At 50.1% G+C, this 18,267-nt stretch overlaps 2 protein-coding genes and 2 non-coding genes across 4 annotated transcripts; all 4 read left to right on the forward strand.

The window, feature by feature from the left end:
* The first annotated feature begins 2,292 nt into the window (after positions 1-2,292).
* On the forward strand, positions 2,293-5,184 carry LOC131207543 (uncharacterized). Its single transcript, XM_058200161.1, has 3 exons — positions 2,293-2,387; positions 4,084-4,268; positions 4,448-5,184. The coding sequence occupies exons 1-3, from the start codon at positions 2,314-2,316 to the stop codon at positions 5,182-5,184; spliced, it is 996 nt and encodes a 331-aa protein (XP_058056144.1). The 5' UTR covers positions 2,293-2,313.
* An 8,527-nt stretch (positions 5,185-13,711) lies between these two features.
* On the forward strand, positions 13,712-14,494 carry LOC131211177 (uncharacterized). The gene has a single exon (XM_058204550.1). The coding sequence runs from the start codon at positions 13,712-13,714 to the stop codon at positions 14,492-14,494; it is 783 nt and encodes a 260-aa protein (XP_058060533.1).
* Positions 14,495-16,799: 2,305 nt separating this feature from the next.
* On the forward strand, positions 16,800-16,871 carry Trnap-ugg (transfer RNA proline (anticodon UGG)). Its single transcript has one exon. It is a non-coding gene; the product is annotated as a tRNA-Pro (tRNA).
* A 193-nt stretch (positions 16,872-17,064) lies between these two features.
* On the forward strand, positions 17,065-17,136 carry Trnap-cgg (transfer RNA proline (anticodon CGG)). Its single transcript has one exon. It is a non-coding gene; the product is annotated as a tRNA-Pro (tRNA).
* The last annotated feature ends 1,131 nt before the right edge of the window (positions 17,137-18,267 follow it).

Genomic DNA, 18,267 nt, shown 5'->3' on the forward strand with positions numbered 1-18,267 from the left:
CAATGTAGCTGATGCTCGGAATTTCATAAACATGACATAAATATTGATCGTTTCAAGAATAAGTTCACAAGAAACCAATCCTCAGACGATAACAACAAAAAATTATAAAACGAAATTGCAAACGGTTGCCGCTGGTAAGTATTATAGCTTCGATCACAGATCGCACTGAATGACATACGCTTTATCGGATTTGTTCTCCAAATGTTGCAAAATAAGCTAATTACCCCCTGTTATGTCGCCGACCACCGTTGAGTGGACCGATTTTTATGTCCAAAATATTGTCCAAAAGCCGCCCAAAAAAATTTCAGCGCTCACAAAGACAACAGCCGCAATCGAGCGAAGCGATAACGGAAGCAAACCGGACACCGGACCTGGCGTGAAGCAGCGGGAAGGGTTTCACGACGAAGAGATCATTTCGAATCACGACGCAGCATAGACGCGCGTGGAGCATAGAAAAGTGCGCGGACCGCGAAATTGCGCCACTGGCGGCCATTGTTGCGGAGTCGTGCGGTCGTCTTTCTTTCACCCAAAAACTCCCAAATGCCACCCAGGGGCTGTCCCTCACCTCCCCCGAAACCCCTTCCAAAACCCGGCCGACTTTCGGCGTTCTGTGAGGTTTCGGGTTCCATTTTTATTTTTATGTGCTTATTTTGTGCGCTTTTTTTTTGCGCGTTTCACCTTCGCGAACCATCTCGTCCACAGCCGACCGCGGTGCGTCACTTTCACTTTTGGCCACCACTTTCTCGCGAGATGGACCTTGTTTTTTTGGTTGCTGTTCGCGAAAAGGTTTTTGCCATTTCGGACCACCACCTGCCGGCGACCTGGGTCCTTCCGGTTCGCGCTTAGCTGTTGGAACGAACGTCTTTATCTGACCGCCCGACTTCCCGGGGTTCGGGCAAAAAAGCGCTCCGTCCCACCTTCACCGTTGCGGGCCCTGCGGGTGGATTGAAATTAAAGCGCAAACCATCAACCTGGATGAGAGCCAAATTGGCCACTTTTGCGTAATCATTTCCGACGACGGTTGCCAGCCCCGGTACGCCTCGAAATCGCGCGTTTTCGCACAATGTTTTAATGAGGCGAACATTTCCCATGTCACTCACCGGGTTGACCGGTGGCCAGATTTGCTCCTTAGTCCTGCGTTTCCCTAACCGAATTTTCCCCCATACGAGACCCGGTGGGCTTAGCGAGGAAATCTCCCGTCGAATTAACGGAAAATCCGCCGTCACGTTGCATCATCCGTGTGGAGGTCAGTCAAATTCGGACAGCGGGTCAACCAAAGGGCTGCCCAAAAAAAGGGGGTTAAAGGGTGGCCGTTGGGCTGCGCAATCCCCAAACCGGATGACATCATTCGACGCTAAGCTTTTCAACACAATCGCGCCGGAAAACTCGCCGGCGAGCACTCCGATCGTCCCAAGCCCATGTTACCGCTTTTCTTTGCCTTTTCCGTAATGTCATCGAGCAATTGTCCACCTCACTCTCTCTCTCTCTCTCTGTCTCTTGAAAGCTCGCGCGTAATTTCTTCGGGGTTATGTAAATTTTCCCGACCCGCCATAAGCCGCGAGGCAGCGATGACCTAAGATTTGGCGAACGATGCGCAGCGGGTCCGGTGCGGGATGCAGGAAAACCCGGACCCGGAGATACGGATCGCTGCCGACCGGTGGCACCGCCAGGCTGTGGTTACTACGGGGTGGCTACATTGTCGTGGTTCCGTTCCGTTTTCTTTGTTCCCCGTATTATATAGTTTTATTTCCCATCTTGCGTATTTTTTTAGTTCGTGTTTCCCGCAACCCGCGACGTTTGTTTTTCGTCAAAATCAGGGGTGGGTGTGCGACTCATTTTCCCACCAGTTCTTGGGCGGGGGAGGATCAGCACTGGTCGGTGGTGCCCATTTTCGGTACGACCCTTATAAATACAATATTGGGCCGAGCGTGGGCTTTCAGTGGACAGCCGTGTCAGGTCGCAACCAGAACCCGGTTCCTGGTTGCTGCAGTGCTCAGTTCGGTTAAAGTTCACCGTGAACACGTGTTTCCGTTTGAAATTCAAACCGTCCGTTGACCTTCGTGTGCGTTGAGTGCCTGTGTGGAGTGACGTGATATGCGATTGTTCATTCCTGGGATGGGCGCCCTGTCGCCGATGTGGGTCCTTTTGCTGCTGCTCGCTGGACCCGGAGCACGTGCTCAGCTCGATGACTTCGACTTCTGCATCCGGCGAACACCGTCGCCAGGACTGCTGCAATGCGCCGGACAGCAAGCCCTATCGTCGCTGCAGTTCCTCGAGGAGGCCAACAACTTCACGCTCACCGGCGGCCTGCTGATGCTCAAGGACGAGTCGCTGCCCTCGTCGCGCATCATTCCCAACTTCATCGATCGGGACCCGCTGGACTTCAGGCAAGTCAGGCCGAGATGCACGCCCTGGCGCGGCGTGCGTATTGGATTCTCCTGGGGGGTGCCGCCACATCGGAATTTGTGTCAATCGACCAACCGACGGTCCGAATTGGGAACGGGCCCGCGCCCACCCCAAAGTATGCCCCGGCACACGGCCCGGCCCGGCCCGGCCCGTGTGCTTTGAATAAATTACGATCAAGTGCAAAACGAACGAAAACAAATGAGCGCAACAGCCGGTTCGGGGCCACACCGGGGGCTTGTGCACACACGGAGGCCGCCATTTTTCACGCATTTCTTCGGCGCACTTCCGAAGCACGGCCGTGGCACGCTTCGGACTTTCTTTTCGGCTTTCGTTTGCACGCCGCCACCGTTTTACCTCCCTTTTTTGTGGGTAGCGTTCTCAGAGCCGCACTCAGAGCCGGATTCCCGGCTCTGGTATTTGTGTTTTCTTTTGTTTTATGTGTGTTGATAGCAACATTCCTTACCGATTACCGTTCCGTTTCGCCAGCTGTCGATGGCCCAACACCCCGCAGCAACTTTGCGGTTTGTTTGTGGGTTTTCTTCCCTCGGGCGCCTCTCTGGTGGTCTCGCCGGCTGCCGGCTGGAAAATTCGCCGCTATCGGTGGCTCGTCCTCGGGGCTGCCACGCGGATTCACCTAATCCCCGTTCCGTGCCGAATCGTGATCGATGACCGCCTGTTTGGCAATCGCCATCATTCACGAGTATTTGAGCGAAGGATTACCTCGAAAGTCCTGCCGCATGTTTCAAAACTGTAAAACATGACGCATGCTGCCTCGGTGCGATGTTGACTTTCGTTCGTCCAGAAAGGGCGTTTCCGACGGACCCGCCAATATCGCTTGCATTTCAGTCTTTGCTTTGGGTTTTCTTTAAGGCGCTTTGCTAAACTTCGTTAACAAGCTTTGGTTTGGAATTTCATTTTCAATCACGAGACTTAGCGAAGTGTAAGCAGATCAGGCGATGGCTGTGGGGCCAGCACGCTCCCTGTGTATCTCGTGTCCTTGAGCGACGAAAAAGTTATACAGGTGACGAGTTTACCCACAAATGTCCCTTCATTGAATCCAACGAATAAGAAACATCGAAACATTTATTACTTTTAAACATTTAGGAAAATTATTTCCAATTGTTTGTTACTGTTTTATTAGCGGTTGACCTAACAGTCAGCTCAAAGCAATCCCGCTACTCCTGAGTGCAAACGCTTCATACGTTCTCCAAATTGGGCAACATGAACACCATTAGTCAGAACACGTCTTCTGTTAAAACATTAAAATGTTTTGAGAAACTTTATATCCAGTGCTCAATATGCTGTCTGATGTCTGATGGTTTTGTGCCAATTATTAGATGAACCGTGCTGTTTCAGGCGTAGGTTCGTTGAATACCAACGAACCGAAACCGTAATTCTTGGTATGTGGCACCTCCACTCATTTGCCAGTTTACTCGTTCCAGTGATGTGGTGGCTGAGGTTGCGACACTAGCCGATGACGAGTAATTAATCAATTAACCAACATCGGCAACAGACATCGGCATCGTTCTCGATAGCTGAAGTCAATCTATTCAATTTCCAACGAACCTTCATTTGATCTTCATTCGCTCAGATTTAATTTAATGAAGCATCTCCCACGAGCTATGACTTCGCTTTTTATTGGTTTCCACTCTAACGTTCCAACTTCCGTTCCAACAGGGGTATCCTGGAGAATGCGGGTGCCGTCATGGCCCAACGACAGATGCTCTGGGACATGGGCATGATCTACCCGGGCTTGAAGCTGAAACTCGGCCCAACGGCCGGGGCTGTCGGCATTTTGGAGTTCGTACTGGATCCCTCCGCGCAAAACGACGAACGGTCGTTGTTCGAGGAAAAATCAACAGGTAGGCGCAGCATCCGCACTAACCCGAGGCACTCGAAAGCGCCCCAGTCCGGGGAGCTTTCGCACTCTCGCTCCACAGTTTCGAACTCTCTTTCCCCAAGGCCAACGCTTTCTCCGGAGCTTTCCAATCGTACACCGTTACCAACCGTTACCAACCGTTACGCATGCTTTCGTTCGCAGCTCGCATACTCACCAAAAGCTTCGTGGTGCCGTTTCTGTTGGGCTTAAAGTTCAATCTGGCAACACTGCTACCGCTGGTGTTCGGTGGGCTGATCCTGCTCAGCAAAAAGGCACTGATCCTGGGGAAGATTGCCCTCTTCCTGTCCGGCATGTTCGGGTACGGGTCATTCTTTGCGCCCTCCTTCGGTTTCGGAGGCTACGGCGGTGGCTTCGGTGGTGGCTTCGGTGGTGGCTTCGGTGGTGGTGGTGGCCATCACGGAGGCTATGGTTTCGGCTCGAAACCATTCCGTTACAATAACCCGTTCGCCGACAATCCGGATTTTGACAATCACCACCACCAGCATCACCATGACGACCATCATCATCATCAGAGTGGGGACTACCACGGAGGGTCGTCGCCTTCGTTGGACTCGGACCAAACCAGCGGCGGGTACTACAAGAAGAAGGACAAATTTCTCAACCTGGACGAACGCATCCAACCGCAGGCCTCGTCGATGGTGGACAAGTTCTACGACTACGAGAAGCAGCAGATGCTGAAGGATCGGACGGCTCGGCTGTTTGAGCGGAAGTTCTACGAGAAGGAGCAGCAGGCCGGTCCTGGAGGCGGACCCGCTGCAGGGTATTCCTTCGTGACGGCGGAGCATAGCACCGAGCGGAACGAGCGAATGCTGCCGGATGGTGGGGCGCTAGGCGGGAACATGGCTGGCAGAAACTTTGCATGGAGTAGTGACCAATAGGAGTTAAGGATAAGGTTTTGATAAGCTCACCGTTCGATACCAAACTAAGACGCCCAGTATTATAGAGACGAGTTTCCCAGCCGTAGCAACGGAACTTATTCGTACCGAGAGCTGACATAGGGTAGGACTACCGTCTATGGACTATTTTCATTATATGAAATCTGTAACTTCTGAGTTGCGAAATAAATTGCGCAGCATCATTAAACGACGTTCCAGTAGCCCAAAAAAGTGCAAGTGAGTCCCAGTAGCGCTCTAGGCGCTACTGTTGCCAGCCATGTCCAGCAGATCCGGATCGGATAAGGCACGCTTTCTGCTCTAATGGCTGCTGCTGCCAGTGCGCCAGTCTAAATCGGGTTACTAAGCCAGCGGATCGGAGCCGTCGGTGCTCATCAGATGATGAGCAATATGGGACTTTGCTTCAACGCTACATGGCCACCGGGGGGTGGGGGGCACCGGGAAGCCCCCCGGGTTTGCGGGCCACAATCAACCATGCCGACACGCATACGCGTTGTGCCTAATTAATCGCGCGCTCTCTCGGTGCACCGGGCTCGGTGGAGAACCTCTGCGTGCCGGGGCGCCCGCGGACCACTTTCTTTCTCAATTCTTTCCTCCCCCCCTCGGCTTCATTCCGACGAGGGACCTAATGCGCGGTGCCCGGGCTCTGGGGTAACCTAGCGTGCGCTCCCCGGAAGAGCCGAGGCCGGGACAGAACCTGGACCGAAAGAGAACAATTAGCTTTGCCGGTTCGCATTTTCCGTCTGCTGCCTTTACGGGTCACGACCTCGCTCTCTGCCACATGTATTGAGGCCATCTCGACTATTTTGACAGTGTGCTGATGACAGTCAAAATTTGGAGACTTTCAGGCAACCAGATCAAGAGTATAAAACTGTGCACCTTCCGCCAGGGTATGATCATTTACCTATCGCTCCTCTCCGAGCCCGAAAATGGTGCGCGTGCAATGGTTAGTATTTGTGGTCGGGTCGTTGCTGCGGCTGTCAGTGTCAACGGAGGCCCGTGTGCTGGAACTCGGCCCAGCGTTAGCCAACGGCACGAAACCGTCCGCGAGGTATCTGGTTGAGCGTGTCAGGAGCTGCTTCGACAGTGGCCAGCTGGTGGAGTGTTTCCGGGACGAAGTGTTTCGCCTTCTGGACAAGGCCATCAACGGGAATGTGACGTTTCGTGTGACCCCGTTCGTAGTGGTGCGCAAGAACCCGGACTGGCCCGCGACCTTGAGTGACTTGAGTGACCAGCACACGGAAGTTGCCCGAGTGACCAGCTGGACGGTGCTCTGGTGGAAGGTGCGAGAGTTCTTCGCCTCGCGACTGTTCCAGGTCAGCTTGGTGAACCCGGACGACGGCCGGTGGCTACTGCAGGCATCCGGCGACGAAGGGCGAGGCAAGAAGCACAAGCAGAAAAATGGCGGCATGTTCTCGATGGCCCTGATGGCGCTGATGGCGATGATCGCCCAGGTGATACTCGGCAAGGTGGCCGTCCTGGCGGCGGTCGCCCTGATCATGGCGAAGATAGCGCTCGTCTTTTCCACCCTGGTAAATACGCTGGCACTGGTGTTCCACGCGCTTGGTGCCGCTGGCCGGTGCTGAGCCCCGGCCCTGCCAGTACGTAGTAGAAGGAGCGTCGGCCAAAACCCAGCTCTCTCTTCTCTCTTGCCTCTCGTTTGCAGAACGGTCTGAAGAAGGCGAACGGTACGTCCGGTGGGCACGCTTCCGAGCATGTCGTCTACGACCACGGCGGTGGCGGAGGGGGCGGTGGCGGCGGTTGGCAGCGCAGCATCGAGCCGAATCGGAAACCGCACCAGCGGTACCAGTACTCCTACGACGACGAAGATCTCCCGTACCGGAAGCGGAAACAGGTGTACGACTATCAGGATCCCCTGGATGGTGCCTAGGATGGCCGCCCTGGTAGCAGTCTGTAAATAGCAAGAAACTCCTAGAAGTAATCCCTAGCGTTACCGACCGACATCGACGATCAGCAGCAGGTTATGGTGATGAACAAATACATAAACTAATGTCAGCGGACACTTGCGCGGTTCCATTCCGAAGCTCCGAAGCGTCCATAGCAGAGCCTCGATCGGCAACCATGCTCGATCGATCATGCATTCATTATCGTTTAATGCACTTTCGCCCCCACCGGGGGGCAGGTGTTTTGCGCGGTGAGAGTTTCGCGCGGCGATTTCCACAAAATGGCTGCCACAACCGGAAAACAATTATGCCCTCCGAGACGAGCCCGGGCGAGTGATGGGCGAAAGAGCTCTGGCTCCCGGTGTTGTGGTGTGGCTGCCTCCTACGTTCGTCGGTCGTTAGCGTAATCGATTTCACTTTTGCCGCACGGTCACGACCCGCAGCTGCTGGTGCCCGCTAATCCTATTGCTCCACGGTTACGACATCCTTCCGCCGGAGGGCCGCTAGTACACGAAACGCGGCGGCCCTTTACCTCACCAAACTGTCACCGGGAGCTGGGTGGAGCGGATTCGGGCGCCCACGGTTCGGAAGCACGCACACACATACACACAGACTTTTACTGGATAATCGAAGAAATTCCGCTCGATCCGCAATTTTCCACCCGCTCTAATCCCGACGCCGGGTCAGATCGTGAGCCGGCAATGGAAACAGTGCACTTAACCGGTGCCGGCTCAGGGAACGCCCAAACAAAGTAAGGAACGGCGGCCGGGATCGCAACCAGCAATGGGCAGCGTGAATCCGGAACCCCTTCGGCACGGTCTGGGGGTGGGAAATCGACGCAGAAAGGAACAGAGTTTTTAGAGCCGGAAGCATAAAAAGCATGCTAATAAGTTTTGGCTATCTGTTGTACCATTTTAGATCATTTATTTAATCTCTTACCTCTAACTAAATCCTTTCATCATTTTACAAGCTATTTACCATCCTCTGTCAGGTTCAGTTATTTCTCGTCCGGAACGCTTTGTAAGCCATTTTTGGAAGCTTTTTCGGAAACTATTTTGTTTCGACCCATACGTTATCAGAACTAAGCGCACTTTTATGGAGAATCGACTCGAACATCGAAGATCGCTTCTCAGCATCCTCCTAAATATCTCAGTTTAACAGCTCGTGAGTATTTCACACGAGTTGTCCTTTTATAAAAAAGGATGTAGATTGCAGGTTAATGAAAATCGCTGACAAAACGGACCGCCCATTTCGTAATCAAACTTTAAATTTCTGTAGACTTCTGAGGTCGTTTAGCCTTACTATGTTCTGGACCCGTTTTTCCGCTTTGGCCAGTTTCCAATGCTGATGAAGTAGATCTGATGAGTCCAGGTTCTGATCGACAACAGGGGCTTTTGCACCGATAAAATGAAGCAAAAATCATAAGTGTACCTAAAATCTATAATTCCTGGAACCGGTTCAGAACCGTTTCGAAATCGATCAATCGGCCGATTAATCGGATTCGAGCAAGAAGCACAGATCATTACATTACCTTATTTGTCGTCTATCACTACTTTGGAATTGTCTAGTGTATTTCAATGTACTGTTTTGAGGTTCTACTGTTACTCTCTGATTATATCAATTTATCGACGTCCAGGATTTCTAAATTATGTACTATTATTAGAACGGACAGAGCCGTATTAAGGACATATTGAAAGTTTTGAACTCAAGTTAATGCACTCGAGGTGACGACTTTCGCTTAGAAATCTATAAATCGCTGCATCGCAGATAGATAATCTAACTATAATGTGTAGTGTTGTCTACTTGACTGCTTTATTGCTGTTTTAATAGTTATTGGCTATCTTCTGGTATTTAGCACTTTGATTTAGCTCGACTAGCTACAAAATTAAGCCAAGGCCCTGTCAATTTTTGATTTCGAAAGAACGAATTCCTGCAAATCACTCCAAGAACAAATAGTCGTTTTATAGAGTACGAACATATTTTAAGGACATTTTTAGCACGATTGTTTATTTATCACACTTTGTCCACATACATTCCTGCCCAAAATATCACCATTCCTTCCTAAGTACTGCTAGTGCTTTATTTGGGAAATTCAGTAGGTAAAATACTGTGCCAAGCCACGTCAACCAAATAGAAACGGTTGCACCCGAACAAAAGGTTCGATAATCCACAACTCACTAACTTCAGAGTCAAACACGTCAACTGACCTTCGCTCCGGGTATTATTTCTTCAAAGATTTACTCAGCTAATCACGGTATAATTTATTGTTTGTTTGTTTGCTGCTACGGCTGGTCCGCACAAAAGAAGCATAACACACAAGGCACTGCTGCCGGTTTTTGTGGCTCCAGACGATTGAAGGGAAGCCCCACACATGAACCACGGCCGCCAGCCGCGCTCGCCGCGTAAGTGGGAGGCTGGCCGAGCCGGCGAAAAGAGAAGGTGATTGCAAGGCGATGCATCGGCAACGAACCCCCTTCTAAACATCCGTCGGCGTCGACGTCGTGAAGATGCACCCTCATCAGCCCGTTAGCAGCGGGATGATGTAAAGAAAAACTCGTTTGCGCCGCCCACAGAAGCGCGGGGATAGCTGAACCCCGATGATGTGAACCTTCCGTCCGTCGTATCGCGAAAGGTAATCGGTGAACAAAAGGATGGCGCAGAAGAAGTGCAGCGCGCAGGTCCGGGAACGCACCAAACTCCCCGCAGATCGGCGTGTGACAAAGAATGTGGCATCGGCGGGCACCGGGGGGCACCGGGCATAGAGCGGCGCGGAGAAGTAGCAAAAACGGAAACTCTAAAGTAAACTCAGCCCCTCAACGCACACCTCCCGTCTCGGTGAGGTCCCCCCCTTTCAGCGTCGGGAAGGTTCCACGGGAAGTTGTAAAGCTTGGCCCTGCAACCTGCAACCTGTGGCCGATGTGATTGCACGCCAGAACCGCCGTGGTAACCGTCGGTGAAAGTAGCCGAGCCAAACGTCGTGCATTTTCCCCCCACCCGACCCTAGCCACCCTCCACCTTGGACGCCTTGTCGGTCATTTTTCATCGCACGGAAAATGCCGTCCGGAGGAGGGCGCATTCGCTTCGCGCGCTCGGATTAGACCAACAGCGGAAGTGGCTGGCTGGCTGGCTGGCTGGCCGACGGGGTTTGTTTTTGCGCTTCGACTCAGCAATAAGTCACCTGGCTCCCCGCTGCCCCTACCCGCCTACCAACCGGGTCTTGGAGGGCCGGCCGCCGGTGGACAAGACTTTTGCTTTCGAAAAGATGGGAAAACGATGCGCATTTCGTAATAGGCACCGTACGAATCAATTACCACAGCGCGACCACCGCGCCGATCGCACGGCAATGACCTTTCGTTGGGCCAGCAGGAAAGTTACATGAATTACACCGATCCCGCCAACTTCTATCGCCGGCGTCGAAGCCGAGCTTCGGCGACAAATCAATGGGGCAGATCGAGGACTCCGACGAGCGGCAAATCGATCTTGGAGTGTGGCGAAAGTTAGCATAAATTGGATGGCGACACGAGGAAAGCAATCATCAGTGCGCTCTAATCTAATCCCTACGTATGCTGGTTGATTGCCAGATCGTGCTCCAATCCACGAGACAATCCCCAATTTGCTAACAGTTGCCCATTCTATGGCTTCAGTTGACGTTAACGTTGAAGGTAAACTTTTAGATGCATCGAATATAGATTTAAGTAAGAATATAAAACTCTGCGCAAAGATTAAGAAATACTATTTTTGCACCAGATCTTAAAGTATGAAACTATACTAAACCCATTGTGCAGCTCTCTTTGTTGAGCCTTTTCTGCCCACCTCATTTGGTCAGATATCAAAAATGAGTCTCGCAAACAACGCGATAGTTTAATTCTATCGCACCACCTGGACCTAGTATATTTGAAAACCAGCATAAGTTGAGTCTGTAATTCTGAGACCCCCAAAACGTTTCCTTCGTAGCCGTAGGAAATGAAGATGAGACAAAAGAAGTTGAAATTGCACAAAGTAGAGTGACAGAAAGCCAAACTTAGTCACTAGCATAACGGTTTACGTAACATTTTATTCTGATTCTCACCTTATGCTGTAGAAATCGCTTTCTCAATTTCGCAGAACACTGAACGTTTCTGAATGTCATGCGATCATACCATATGAAGGCTAGGAAGCGATTTCAAAATTAGTAAAAATGAGATTTATCAACTAAAAATTATTAACAACTCTGGAGAGAAAGCACAATTTAAGCTTGTTAGACACTAGCTTACCATTAGTAGGACAAACTGAAGCCTAACGCTATCAACCGTAGGCATAAGACAACGCTGGTAGGCCTGACGATCTTTATCTACATCGCAATATTGATATGTTAAATTGATAATTGAATATTCATAAAAAACTAGACATACTCATCAAACTGCTACACCCATTAATCAACAGAAAATCATAACTAAACTTTTCAAATTAACTCCTTATATATAAAACAATTTCCTCCGTCTCTTAACCTATGCCTCTTCTCTGTGGTCGCATTGCTCCAAAACTAACTTCCAATCAATACAAATCAGACTAAATAAAATTCTCAAAATGATCCTCAATTTACACTGGAGAACACCAACAAATGTCGTCCTAAGCCCCGCTGGCACGCAAAGACTACCGTTTGAAATTAACAAACTAAAAAAAGGCCCAGTCAATAGATGCAATAATTCTATCCACCCAACAATACAAGACCTAACTACCTGAAGTGTTTAATGACTCAATGCCACGTGGCATAACAGGTAATTTTAATAGATTATAATCGAAATATTTTCATTTCAATCATTTTGATACCTTAGTTAAATTGATAATTGAATTAATATATTGAACTTCCCATAGATGCGCAAAACAGCGTGAGTTGCTTAGCATTGCTGGCGAAGTTCCATAAGTTTATGGAAAAACCTTTGTCAGTCACTACTTGGAAAACCGATCTTATGGGCGTTAACGTCATTTTGTGCAACATCTTGATGAATTATGCCAGTAACGGTGCAGCAACACCAGGGCGCAGCGCAAAACGTGAGACACTCATTATTATTGATTCTTCTGCTCAAATTTTCCGAACTGCATACGTTACAGTTACGTTAGAGCTGCATTGCATTTTTGTTAGATCAACTTTTCCCTGATTTCCTCATTTTTCTTTTATCTTTGCTAAAGCATAAATACTTTTTTTCATAAATCGCCTATCCCGAATATCCTCCAGTTCCTGAAGAAAGCATAAAACTACCTCAAGTTGGCTGAACATTCCAAAGCTAACTGACAGTGTGTAAGTGGAAATCGAAATTAATAAAGCCATAGTATGTTTGAACAATGAACACGTTAATCTGATTCGCAATAAACCTCCTGAACGCTCCCTGGACACCAACTCTGGCAAATCCATTAGCGGTTCAATGTACATGATCGACACGCGGCTCAACAGCTGTGTTCATTCGTCCGACCGGAATCCCGACGATCGTTTCATTGAACCTGTCAGTAGGCCAGGGTCATTGATAGCGCTGAGTGGGGCACTCAACCCCACAACATCTGCCAGCCAGCCCCGGGATGGCTGGGTTGGGTGAAAATAGCTGTTTACTTGTCAAATCCCACCTCCCAGCCCAGCCCTGCCCGCCCCCGATCCCAGTGGCCCCAGAACACCCGTCAGCGGTACGCGCGGCCACGGTCTGCCGGACACGTGACTCCGGCACCGGGAGTGGGGAGCCCCTCTCTCGCGGCACCGGGAGGGGAGCAGAAACATGCATCGCCTCGGCCCCGGTGTGTCCGAGGTCCGAATTAAAAGTAAAAATCCGTTCAACAACTCGCGCCGAGAGGCGTTTGCCGTTTGCCGCCTCTTAATTTTCAGCAATTTTCCTTTTCGCTTTCCTTTCCATCGGTACGCCAGAGGTCTGTTTCTGCAGTCTGTTTTCCCGGTGGAGACCCGCTGGTGGTGGTGGAATGGAAATCGGCCCCATGTCCGGGCCGAGAGAGGAATCAGAGCTGCGCCGGTCGATTTCTACCGAGATCCGGTGGTGAACGATGTTCGAGCGTTTTGTGGAACCACCGCCCGTCCCACCGGCACCACCCTTCCGCAGGTGCCCTTCCGCAAGATGCATCCCGGCCCGACCCACCCATATGTTGGCATGTTGCAGTTGGCGGCCCTTTTTGCATGTTGCTCAAATTAGCGAAGCAGTCAGTGGCCAGTGGCACCGATCTTCGCGTGCCGCACCAGCGTAAAATCACATTAGGGCCCCCCAAAGCACCCGCTACACCTCTCCCTTTCGCCGGCTTATCGAGCGGCATCGGCGATCCTCGCTTATCCCGCGTCGCGTCGGCACGCCATCGTGTGGCGCAAGTTTCACGCTCCAAAAAGTTCTCGCAAATACTTGGCCGGCCACCCCAGTCAGCTGATCAGCGGCCCGGGAGGCGCCGGGGAGGGCGGCTTTCTTATCGCATGGGTGGACCCTTGGGCCCTCCTCGATGCCGATAAAACCTGGGCGCAGCCCAACGGAAGCTATCAGTGGTATAAATAGCTCGCAGCAGTCCAGATCGAAAGGAAGTGCATCCGTGGGTAGTCTAGTTAGCAGCAGCAGTAGTGCCTGATAAGCCCGCAAGCCCGCATCATGGTGTCCCTCAAGTTAGTGTCGGTGGTGGTGGTGTGCGTGCTGGCGGTGGCCGGCCGCGGGTACGCCGCCGAGGACGGTACGGTGCGCGCCCTGCGCAAAGTGTACTCGCTGTGCGAGGACAGTGACGAGCTGCTGCAGTGCATCAAGGTACAGGCCCTCAAGCTGACCGACCGGGCGATGAAGCTCCCGAGCATCAAGCTGCTCGACGGGATGGCGCTGGTGAAGAAGGCCGACGGTGAGTCGCGCTCGTTCGCCGCCGAACCGGCCACCTCCGAGCAGGAGCTGGCCAAGCTGCCCTCGGCCAAGATCGACGAGCTGCTGATGCAGCGCGCCCAGCGCTTCCTGGACAGCCACCAGCTGCAGCTGAACGTGCCGCGCATGCTCGTGTCCGGCCAGCAGGAAACCGGCCGCCTGGTCGAGGAGGGTCGCAAGAAGATGAAGAAATACCTCGGACCATTCCTCGCTGCAATGGCTATCAAGGGAGGTATCCTGACCATGGTCTACCACTCGATCGCGATCGTCGCCGGCAAGGCGCTGATCATCGGCAAGATCGCGCTCGTCATCTCCGCCATCATCGGGCTGAAGAAGCTGGTCACGCCGGAGGGCCACGAGAAGACCACCTACGAGATCGTGAAGCACCCGCACGTCCAGCAGAGCCACACCTACTCGTCGAACCACGGTGACTTCGACAACCACGAGACCGGCCAGTTCCACCGCAGCTTCGGCAACGACATGGTCATGCAGGATCGTGCCTACCGCGCCCACGTGCCCAAGAACTAACGCGACCTACGCCCTCCTCTAGACCCGCCCTGGATCCTGGAACTGCCTGCCAAATCCTGCCAAAACCCTGGAGCGCACGACCCTCACCCGCCGCGCCTCATTACAGCCCCCGTCACGAACGACGCCCCAAACCAAAGGTCCTGGCGCAGCCGTTAGAATTAAGCCAACACGTGTGGGTTGTTTGCTTGGCTTCCCCCGTGGCGGTGGCGGCGGATCCTTCGCGGCGTGCGCGACCCAACATACCCTTCCCCCCGCCCCCCCTAACCCCCAAAACGACACCCATCCTGCCCCACAACACGAACACGATGACGAGTCACTGCGAAAGCAAAACCAACCAACCTGGGGGCCACCGTCGCTCCGTTCAACGCGAGGCGCGATGGCTGCTGGACGCCTGCCATGGCCGCTGAGGGTTTATGAGTGTGTGTGCCTGTGTGTGTGAATGTTGTTTTGTATTTATAATTAATTTAAATTATTTATTTATTAAACCCCCGTCTTAAGCCCCCCCCCAGAATTGCTGGGCCGATCCTGTCGGGATCGTGCCTAGCGTTCAGCTCAACCCTTCTCAACAATCTCCCTCGTCTATGGTCTTCCCATTTCTGCGAGCAAAAAGCGTTGGAATGTGTATAAAAAAGCAACGAAATCGAGCAAAATAAAGAATTGTCATTCAATCACCTTCCGTCCCGGCTATACTAATGATTCGCGTAGCACGGTGAGTTGTCTGAGTTGCGCTGAGTTGAGTAAAGTGATCGCTCCGGTCCCGCGTCAATCACGTACACAAGATGTGTGGGGGGACTCCTTTATGCTGTACTCTCTCTCCCCTTAGAGAGGGTGTCTGCCAAAAGTCGAATGGCGAATGGCGCGAGAGTTGCGCACGCTCACCGCGTTTCATTAAGATTTGTTTCTTATCGCCGATCGCCATTGCGTGGCGCGGTGTCCATTTGGCGATGTAAAAGCATCATGCCTGGTCAATGCGGCACAATTTTAACCATCTTCATCCTCGCCGTCCGTTCGCCCGCTTTTCTTCGGGCGGTGCTTCAAACGCTTGAGAGGGGCGTTGGTCAGCACCAAATCTGCAACACAAGCAACAAACGGTGAATATGTAAAAAGACCGCATATTTTACAGCATATCCGCCCAACACTTCGCTCCCATCAGAGAATCGGGCAACGCGAGCGCGAGCATCGGCGTTTTGCACCGTTCCGGAAGAGTGATGCGCCGCCATTCGATTAGCGCGGACTTTAGAAAGGCTTACAGCTATGCGATTTTTAATGTGTGAAAGTAATGCAAAATTGATGGGAAGAGATCGTTAAGTTTCATATTCATCACAAATTGGCCAAGCATACCAGGATGTGTAATTTGGTTAAGCTATCGACATACTCCGAGCATTGTTTGGCGGCTGCAGTACCTGTTATTAACAGACTTAAAGGTACTGTATTAATTAACTGATCATTGTCGATATCGAATGCACGTTGGAACCAAAACTCTGCGTCGATCTTTGGACCAAATGGTTTGCTCAAGTGTAGTACAAGCTCTTTTCTGGCAACAGAACTTATCAATCGGTGGAAAACGCAGAAAAGTAAAACATAGGATCTCGGGCTCGGGCTGTACCATATTTAAGAGGTTTTATTCTTAAGAAGAAAATTGTTAGCGACTTGAGATCCGATATTGTCAAGTGGCACCTGCTAACTCTTCGTTGTTTGGGTCCGTCATTTGTGGGCCAAGTTTAACACCGTAAAACCCGCATACTCATAGCGCCTTTGCCCGCAGGACTTCGAAGACGCACAAAAAAATAGCAAAATTTAAGTATTGCATAGATGGGGACCTCAAGGTGCAAAACAAACATTCAGTGAAGCATAAGTCACCATTTCCACATGAGTAAGTAATTTGTTTTTCACAACACATCAAGTATGATCGAAACAAGAAATATTAGGTTGGCGAAAAATAAATTCATTATTTTTGGATTAATTTCAAAGCTTCATTTAAGATGTTTTCGATTTTCTGATTTGCGTCAAACATGGACCGTTTCGTTGCATAATTTGTTGTTATTTTAACACTAGATATATCACCGTTTTCAATTGGGTGAGGACTCACCCTTGCACCAGGCCAGTCAAAATGACTGGTTTGGTGCATTTGAAATTAATCAATAGCACAACCATGTTACTAATTTAACATTTTTTCTAGACATCGGTCGAATAACGATCGTATGAAACATTGCATTTTAAACCTGCAAGTAATTTCTGGTTTTTTTGTTGTTTTTTCCCCAAAACCCTACGTTATTAATTTTCTGTTGTTTCTATTGTTTCTATCGGCTCAATGGTCTAGGGGTATGATTCTCGCTTTGGGTGCGAGAGGTCCCGGGTTCAAATCCCGGTTGAGCCCACACTGTTTTGTAGATACGACAAATAAACAATAGAGCAAGAACGGTAGTATTTTAACAATTTATATAAACAGTGGTCAAATAACGATCGTTTGGAACATTGCATTTTAAACCTGCAAGTAATTTCTATTTTTTTTTTGTTGTTTCCCCAAAACCCTACGTTGTAAATGTTCTGTTGTTTCTATTGTTTCTATCGGCTCAATGGTCTAGGGGTATGATTCTCGCTTCGGGTGCGAGAGGTCCCGGGTTCAAATCCCGGTTGAGCCCATATTGTTTTGTAGATACAGCAAATTAACAACAGAGCAACAACGGTAGTATTTTAACAATTTTTAAAAACATCAGTCGAATAACGTCGAATGAAACATTGCTTTTTAAACCTTCAAATAATTTCTGTTTTTTGTTATTGTTTCCGCAAGGAGTGACTGTTTGGTGCGGGTTTTGGCTGATTGATTGATGATTGATTTTGGGGGTCTCTAAATCGATTGGTTTTACTTAAAAGCTTTTCCCTTCCTCCCATCACCACCCCTTCATTCCATCCATCTGGAAGTAGTGTGATGTTGGAGGGAACTGCATAGTTTGCGTTTAATTTTTGAAGAAGGTGAGAAAGTGAGGAAGAGAGAAAAAGAGAGAGAAGGAGAAAGAGATTGAGATAGCAAGGGACTGCTACAGCCTTCTAGGATCATGTAATAGTAAAAGTACATTTCACACCTCCCGGAAGATGGGGCTTTCATATAAACGTAACATAAAATTCAGCAAAATTCGGGTTGTTTTCGAACAAATCGAACCACATTCTGCAGGTGGGAGTTTTTGAGAAGGGGAAATGTTCTGGTAAATGTTTGCAACCCCTCGCCACTTTACAAAGCGGGCTCCCGTACAAATATGGGGAAAATTTCAGCAAAAAAGAACAACAAGCAAAAAGCTCGAAAAGTGTTCAAACAATTCCAGTCAAATGTTGACGAGGGAAACTGATCGTATAAGTCATCGGGAAGTCCTTTGAAACGCTAGACAATCGAAAAATGAGGATGAAATGAGGCGTGGCGACGCGCGCCGGGAACAGCTATTGAATAGATCTGAGATCTGAGAATCGGAGAATCTGAGAAACTGAGAATTTTTGAGTACAACATTTTCACTGTTCAAGTGTTAAGTGTCAGCTTGAAAACGAGCATAAACTAGAAACTGTATGATCGACACTTTATGAGATATCGATCGCTAAAGCCATCTACTAAGAAAGTAATGGTTCCTTTTTAGCCAACAACTTGAACCAAAATAAATACACCGAAAGCATCGCTTGAATCAGTTAAAAATATGACCAGGTTTTGTATGTAAGAGCAAAATTGAGTTGTGTGTTGTAAGCTGTGGGTAAAAAATTACTGAACTGTTTTTGTAAACCAAAAACCC

The sequence above is a fragment of the Anopheles bellator genome, chromosome 2 (assembly GCF_943735745.2).
Source record: "Anopheles bellator chromosome 2, idAnoBellAS_SP24_06.2, whole genome shotgun sequence".
NCBI lineage: Eukaryota > Metazoa > Arthropoda > Insecta > Diptera > Culicidae > Anopheles > Anopheles bellator.